Source organism: Carya illinoinensis, chromosome 11, assembly GCF_018687715.1.
Source record: "Carya illinoinensis cultivar Pawnee chromosome 11, C.illinoinensisPawnee_v1, whole genome shotgun sequence".
Taxonomy (NCBI): domain Eukaryota; kingdom Viridiplantae; phylum Streptophyta; class Magnoliopsida; order Fagales; family Juglandaceae; genus Carya; species Carya illinoinensis.
Genome location: NC_056762.1, coordinates 6,204,399 through 6,213,006, shown reverse-complemented (window position 1 = coordinate 6,213,006; position 8,608 = coordinate 6,204,399). Strand labels below are relative to the sequence as shown.

Here is an 8,608-nt window from a genome sequence, read left to right as displayed (position 1 = left end):
TTGGTGGATAAAACAATACCCTCCATATATTACCGATCAATGTTTTGACAGTGCATCTAGCAGCAATAAATATGAGATTGGTGTCTGGCTCATCCAATCCATGTCAGGCAGAACACCATGTCATCTAGTTCTAATATATTGGAACCTCACAAAATTGACATATTCTCCCCTGAAACTTAAAATAGCTGCACACAGGAACAAGGTTAAATACATAGAAATTAGAAACATACTGATGCACGAGGCAGCCCAAAACTGGGTTATAAGCTACAAAACTGTGCTCGAGCTATAATCAAAGATTAAACAAAATCATGACTTCAACTACAGTAGATGCATCCGCTCCACATAAGATTGGAGCAACCATCTATTAAGAGGCTCTCCGCAGCCCACAAAACACCCAGAGTTGCCATTTTCAGTGAAAAATGGGAAGCTAAATATATTCAATAATTCCTGCACCGCCTGCCTCACCAAAGATGATCCTGTAACCCTGCTCCGCCGACCCCATCCAGTTACAATATCAATTCGGCTGGGTGCTATTCCTGAAATTAGCATCTGCCGGCGAAACCAAGCAAGCGTCCTTGACAGCGCTGTCACAGCAGTACCATCCGACATAACATGCAGGTTAATAAGCCAATAACTGGAGCTTTTCTCTTTGACAGCATCTGGGTACACATTCTTTTGTGCAGCCACCTCCCAAACTGAACCCGCCTCCTCCTTGAGCCCTGACTTGTGAAGAAAATCTACCACTGCATCCACAAGTCCCCTCTTGCTCTCCCTATCCTCAGAATGCATCAGGTCCAAGAACCTGCTTACATGATCCCGCACATTTTGACCGTCAGGTCCTGCTGCTGGCATGGACAGTAGAAATGTATGTGCAGGGTGGCCTGTGATGGTCATGAGCTCGCAACAAAACCCCATGTCATATGATGATTGTGCTTCTGTACAACAACTGAGGAGCAAGGTATAAGTTTGCAGAGAAGGGTTTAGACCCAAACCCAGCATGTTTTGTAGCAAGTGATATGCATCTGACAGTAGGTGCACCCTAAGGAAAGCACTGAGCAGGGAATTGCAAGTTGGCACATTAGGCCGCAAACCTGCATAGAGCATTGTTTGATACCACTCCCTGGCCTTTTCAACATTACCAGCCTTTCCCCACAAGTCTACTAGAAGACCATAAACAGGTTCATCTGGGACCCAGTTTTTCCGTTTCATCTCTCCAAACACTGCTTCAGCTTCCTCAAGGTACCCACAATGGCCAAGAACTTCCATCACTATGCTATAGGTCACTTTATCAGGTTCAAATCCTGCATTCTGCATGTCACGATAAAGCTTCAAGGCAGTCTCATAGTTCCTTGCCTTGGCTTGCAAAGCAATCATGATATTGTAGGTGACTAAATTAGGAACGCAACCCTGACCTCTCATCTCGCAGAATAGCTTGTGGGCAGCAGTCAAATTCCCAGCTTTCCCAAGGCAGTTGATGATAACGCTGTAAGTGAATGTGTCAGGAGAAAGGCCAGCCTCTTGCATTCTTTCGTACATACACATGGCAACATCAAGAAATCCAGCTTTTGCATGGATGTCAATAAGTGTGCAGTAGGTGACACGGTCAGGTTCACATCCTTCCTCCTGCATTTGATTGAAGACATTGAGCGCCTCCTTCAAGTAGTTTGCACGACCATAACTGTGAATCATACGGTTATATGTCACAACATTAGGCTGGCAGCCATCCTTCACCATCTGATCAAGTAATTTGTATATTGTGCCAAACTGCCTGGCACGACCAAGGATGCCAACCATAGTGGTGTAAGTGTGCCCGTCATGCTTGAAACCAGGTTGCTGTTTCAACCAATAGAAGAAGCCAAGAGCAACTGAGTGGTCCTGAAGTTGCTTGAGAATCTGGTTTGCCTGAAAAACATCCATTGAACATCCGATATTTCCAAGAGCCTTTTCTGCTGCAGGGCCCCACTTCAGTTGTTGCAATATTTGATAAACACTATCCACAGTATGTCCAGTATTTGCAACCTGCCGCTTGATTGGAGCAATTCCAGTCCTCATTGTCAGATCACTGGGGCCTTTGTGAAAACCTCTACCCTGTTTGTTAAACCCTCTACTGTCAGAACCCAAAATCTCTGCATCTGAAGTCTGCATGTTGGAGTTAATATTTGATGTGAAGCGATTTGAATGAGATCTTGTTCTCTGTGGTACAGTCTTCTTCTCACGAGTATCCGTAGATATACTGTGAGTTGCCACCAAATTCCCAGTTTCAGTATAAGGAACATGTTTATTACTTCTAACCAAATTTGATCTATCACCTTTACCCCTTGTAGCGTGCTCGTTTGTTGTATGGCTTGACGCATCTGCTGTCTGCACAGATGATTTTGGATGAACACTGGAAAAGTTCTCCCTTTTGATGCGTCTCACATTTGATGGTTTGATGGTGGAAAGAGGCCTAGTGGGATCAACCATACAGTTCGTTGGTGTGTTTAGTATTCCATCCCCAGCTGATAGAGGAATCTTATAATTTACAATATCAGACAGAAAATTTACTGCTGCAATACCAGCCCTGACAAGCTGGTCAGCAACCAGGGGAGATGACTGTACCACATCCTTCTGAGCAGCATCAATGCCACTAGCATAACTTACACAATCGGATCTCCGCAACGAACTTGGAGCAGAAACAACCTGTTTTAGAGGACTCGGGTGGCCAACATTCTCAGCCTTCTGAGAACCTAGCACTTTAACTGACTTCTCTGAAACCAAGGTTCCTACCCTTCCTGAAGATGCAGATACTAAGGTGGATGGCTTTTGTGCAAGTAGAACTTCATTTCTATTATGCTGTCTTCTTGAAATACAAGTTTCATCTTCGCAACAAGTGCATGAACTTCCATCTGCGGCACCACATCGTGACCCATTAAGGAAAAAGGACCTGGCACTACTGGAAAGATTACCGATCTGCTTTGCTCTTAACATCTGGAGATATTGTAGCACCTTCACAATAAGGTTTCAAGGATCATAAATAAGTTAGAAAAGCATAGACATTAAAGTTTTAAACCATAACAGTCTCATCATTGCAAGGAAGAAAATGCATATTTATTTCTTATAGTAGCATTACTATATAAGGACATTCTGCCAATGCTTATATCCAGGAAAGTGTTTGTCAATCTATCAAAATGCATCAAGAACAAGACTTCCTGCTCTTGTTTGCAATAAAGTAGGGGTGTAAAAAAATTGGACAAGACCTAGAAAACCAAGCGGACCTCCGGTGTAGCCACTAGACCAGTTGCTCTGTCCGATATTTCCAAAAATATTTAGTTTTCAGTCCACTCCCAGGATGCAATGTTTTCACCCCGAACCCGACCAAATTGACCAAATATATATATGATTTTTTAAATAATTTTTATATAATATATTATACATTTTGTGAATTTTATAATGTAGTAATGTAAATCGTAACCAAATAATTATGTAAATTTTTTGGTAACCTAATTATCTATACTTAGTTATTACCATGTAAAATGTTAAGGTAGGCTATTAACTATTAATTAAAATGTTATATGTGAATGTCTGTTATTGAACATTGATAATTCACATACCATTAACATTATTAATTTATAACATTATTAATTTATTACAACTAATTAGTAAATTATAAACTTAGTTAGACAACTTAGATTAGGCTACGTTTGGAACATGGAAGCAACTGAGCTCATCTGAGTTGAGTTTAAATTTAAGCTTCGCCCAACATCCAAACACACAACTATCAAATCACTAAACATCACTCAACTCAAGACCTCTTTACATGCAAAACTCGGAACCTTTTTCAATTTCCTATAAACACATCTAAACTTATCTTAGGTGGGCCCCACAAAACCCGCTCCACCATCTCAACTCACTACTATTCATAAAGAACTCAACTCATCTCAACTCAACTCAACATCCAAATGCAAACTAATCGCCCAATTACTTTTTTTTATAATCTCATACATTTTTTTCATCAAAAACTTGAACAAAAAGACAAAAAAAAAAAAAGTGGCTAGGACCAAAACAGCGCGATAAGACCGGCCTGACTGAACCAAAGTGGTCCGGTCCAGTCTTCAAGCCTTAACAGACGGTCCAGTCCAAAACCTCCCTCCAAGACCAACCAAACCAAACCGGTTACGCCCTTGCAATAAAACACCTTATGAGATTACAAAAATATGTTAAAAATCTGTAAATTCAAAGAAAAGAACAAGAATTCATATATAACAAACAAACATCTCATATATCGATCCACAAACTACTTAACATGCAACTACATGTAAGTTTAATTTATAACAAGCCCTTCAGTGGGTTTTTTGTCCACTTCCTTAAACCTAGAATGTTGAAAGCAGTGTATGCAAGCAAAGGGATGAACTAAATCCAAGTGAACCAAGGGTGTTAGGTTCTTCCCTATATAGCCATTGATGGCGTTACCATACAAGCTGCAGGGGAAAACAAAAAGGCTGGGTAAAGCATATGGAAGAACATCCAAAACCACATTGATTTGTGAAAACTAAGGGAAAAAGTAATTAAAACATCAATTATTCCTTGATGGAAATTTTTTTCCAAACAAATGTTGAACTGACAGACCAGACCTTGTGATTTTCCAAAGAGACGTGAAATTATGCACACTCTCTTAATCACACAAATGACCGATTCAAAGATGTGTTTTCAAACATTTTTTTTATCAGAGTTGTGTTTTCAGACTTTAAAAGCTACATGGTGAGTATAGACAAGAGATGACCTGCTATTATCTAGCCCCCCTCAACAAGATATGACCTCTTAAAGTAACCACCATCCACAATCGGCTCATATGCTGCTCTCCCTGGCAAGAACTTGTTAGAAAAGAGTATTTAGATTTCTCTGTCACAAGATGACACCCGGTAACCAGGTACCCTCTACTGATAAATAAAAAATAAAAGAACTGTGCACCCTAATAAGCCCATAATGCATCCTCCACACATGCTAATGGATTTCCTTTATAGTCTGCTTCATTGTCTTTGTTACACAATATGAGGCAAAGAATTCAGACAATTCCATACCTAAACACCACAACTTACCACTACCACACGAATTTCCCTATACTTGTATGAATGTGATTCCACATCATTAGCGTCTTCACTTGAACTGACACCTCAAGTGGTCCTGAAACCTCAAATAACTTAATGTCTTATCTTTGGTGGGTAAATTTGTGTTCAAAGCACATATTTTGTTGAATTTCTCACTGGCAGAATTCAAAACTGATATCCTTCAACAAGATACAAAATACATATGAAACTAGTAACTTAGTTAAGGAACCGTAATCGATTTACTTTTTTGTTGAAAACTAAATGATATTATTCCACAGATGTCCTATAATATCATCCAGCACACTTTCAAAACTTGCTTCCACCAAATGCAATTAGTTATTTCTTGTTGTAAGCATGAAATGGAGTTAGAGATGGTTTTTTATAATGGTGACGGAGTATCTAGTGGTACGCAAAACAGAGACACAATATTTTTCCTCAAATAATAGATTTTAAAGCAACAAACAAGAAAATGTCAGCCCAAGGTGAACCCGATGTTAATATAAATCAATGCACCCACTTCAAATTGTAAATTTTGTTACTTTGATTTCGCTTGTAAACAACTTATACATGTTGTTTAAAACTATCCGCTAAACCAACATAGTCCCACAGCCATCAAAACCTGAAAGAACAAAATGTTGAAATGATCACTCGGTCGGTAGATTTTGGATGTTCTTTTCCTTGTTCCTAATAGAAAAGAAAAAGGCACTCCCAATTGCTGATAAAGCCATAATCATTACCATAAGAAAAAGAAAAGGAAAAATAAACTTAAATCATCCAAATCCCTTCATTTTACTGTTTAATTTACACATATAGAACAACATAATAACACAACTTCACCTCTTAAATAAAATTTCTTACACCTGTTATCATAAAGACAAGACTCAAAATAACAACCTTTTTACCAAATCTAAAAATCGTCCAACAAACTCATCTACCTCAATCACCAAAGATGTCAAATAAAAATAAACCCCCTCGTCAACTAGCAAAATAAATTGTTCCCATAAAACATCTACAGCTCATACCCAGCAAAACAACACTAAAAATACTCATAGACGGATAAAGGAAGAAGTACCTGAAATGGTGAATGACTTACAGGGTCTGTCTATGGAGTTAGAGAGATAGATGTAGAAAGGGAGGCAGAGAGAGATAGAGGTGGCGGCTCGCCTCTCTGCCGTCAACCCTGTGTTTTTTCCAAGCAAGTCGGGGGGAGAGAGAGAGAGAGAGAGAGAGAGAGAGGCTGTGAGGTGAGCCCTGATATCACACACGGCTTTTGATTTGTTTTTTCACTTTTTGTGATTGTTTTGCGCCCTTTTGCCCGTGTTGTGGGATGATTGTATGGAACTCGTCGTATGACTGACATTCATAGCTTTCACACGTGACAGTGCGGAGACTTCTACTACCAGTGCTCTCTCCTTTTTTTTTTTTTTTTTTCCTTTTCTTTTTATGGAAATTAAATAAAGATTTTGGTCAATTCTCAAACAATCACAATGGTTAATCTTTCAAAACAAAAAAAAAAAAGTAAAAATTAGACAATAACGGTTTATAAGTTTTCCTATAAAGTATACATTATTAATTCATTTAATAATGTTTCCTATGATAATTATTTTATATTTGAATAAGCACTATTTATCTATTCATCTATGATAACAAAAAATTATTTTTTTTTCTTTTTTTTCTTTATATGTCTTACCATCACACTACTTTTTAAAATATGTAATTAAATAATAATAATATTTAGATAATAAAAAAAGATAAATTGATAAAAAATATATTATAAAAATAATATTATCTACTATACTCTCATTTTACTTTCATTTTATTATATAAAATATGGTTAAAATATCCATTTTAGAAAATGTTTTAATTTTATATGATAAAAAGTATTCAAAATATTGCGTGTCCATTAGGCATTACGTGTGGTTAGGAAAATCATGAAAATCAATCCAACGGTTGTGGTAACGCAGTTGTCGCTGACAAAATGATGCGAACGTGGACGAAGGAGCACCTCTCATGCGACATTTGACGGTCAAATGTTGCTTCTTGGCCAAGCAAATATCTCTGTCGTTGGGTTTTCACTGTCACGTGATTATATCACATCGTTATATGTATAATCCCGTAACCATCGGTGATAGATTGTGTTGCTCGAGTTTCAGCTTAGACGTATTACAATTTACATGCATGTGGTTTTACATTGATATTTTCTCAAATCAGTTCTATATTTTCGTGTAGTTTTTTCCTTATTATTTTATATTTGAGAAATGCTAATTGTTTTTTAAAAATGTATAAAATAACTTAATTATCTACGTATCAATTATTAATATATTAAATATTTTAAAAGAAAAATTATTAAAAGTTAATGATATATACAACTTTAGAGTATACAATTTTTACATGATCTCTTTAAAGAAAATTATATTTGAAATAAGAGTTAGCAGCGAGACCCACATACCAACCTCACATAAGTAGGGATAGGGGCAGTTTGGCCCCAACGGAGTCCCACCCCACCCCTCACTCCGCCTACTTACATATATTTTATATAAATATATAATTATACATATTATATTAATAGTTTTACTATACATACATATAGTAATATGTATTAAATATAATTTTTACTTAAGGGATGATAAGGCAATATGAGAATCCCATAATATTTAAGTGAGACATTTGTATTGCATTGATTTCTTATATAAATATCATACTATAACGTACACAAAATATATATTAAAAAATTATGTTATTAATTTTTAAATATATATTAAAAAATTATATTATTAATTTTTAAATTTTGATCGTATTTACATGTTTAAATTTATAATTTAGGTAAAAAGAAAAAAAAAAGTATTTTTTTCGTCACTCTTGAGCTTAAGAATAATTTTTAGGCCCAATGAACCATGGGCACTGTTGGAGTGCACCGGGGGTGACAACCCCAACTCCATCCATGCGGGCGCGGGATGGAGTGGAAGTGTAGAACCCCTAATTGGGAATTTGGGAGACACTAGAATCTGCACTAGAGTGCATGGACCTCAAATAACAGTTGTGGCGCACCCGAAGAGGTCAAATCTAGAAGATCTAAGGACATGAAACCATTTAGGCCTGCGCGTGTAGCAAGTTGGGCTTGAAATATGGGCTGCACATGGGGCTCGGGTATTGTACTTTATTGCTAATTAGACTCACGATATTATGAAAAATACTATAAAGAAACTTTATATTACATAACTTCATTTAATTAACATGTGCTTTATTATTTTTTCTCTTTTATTTAAATACACATTTATTTAAATAATAAGATAGAAGGATAAAAATAATAAATTACATGTTGATTAGATAAAGGTGTATAGTGTAAGACTTCCCTATAAAATTTATATTCATTTTTTTCTCAACAAGCATGCAATATATATATATATATATATATTAAAAGGAAATACAATAAATTCAAAGTGGATCCTTGCCACTATCTATATGCATAATACAATTAGGAATACTAACTAGGGGTATTCGACCAAAAATCATTTCAATCACTG

General features: G+C 36.5%; 1 protein-coding gene across 10 annotated transcripts; it reads right to left on the bottom strand.

Moving 5' to 3' along the window:
• Positions 1 to 6,392, bottom strand: LOC122281065 (pentatricopeptide repeat-containing protein At1g74750-like). 10 transcript variants are annotated; one of them, XM_043092302.1, is made up of 4 exons: positions 6,157 to 6,392; positions 5,076 to 5,160; positions 4,760 to 4,850; positions 1 to 2,985 (listed from the first exon to the last, which is right to left on the bottom strand). In XM_043092302.1, exon 4 carries the CDS (start codon positions 2,965 to 2,967, stop codon positions 319 to 321), a length of 2,649 nt encoding a protein of 882 aa, XP_042948236.1. In that variant the 5' UTR covers positions 2,968 to 2,985; positions 4,760 to 4,850; positions 5,076 to 5,160; positions 6,157 to 6,392; the 3' UTR covers positions 1 to 318. The 10 variants fall into 10 exon arrangements, with proteins under 10 accessions (XP_042948236.1, XP_042948235.1, XP_042948238.1 ...); XM_043092301.1 differs by having other exon boundaries at positions 4,760 to 4,840; XM_043092304.1 differs by having other exon boundaries at positions 4,760 to 4,840; positions 6,178 to 6,392.
• Between the last annotated feature and the right edge of the window lie 2,216 nt (positions 6,393 to 8,608).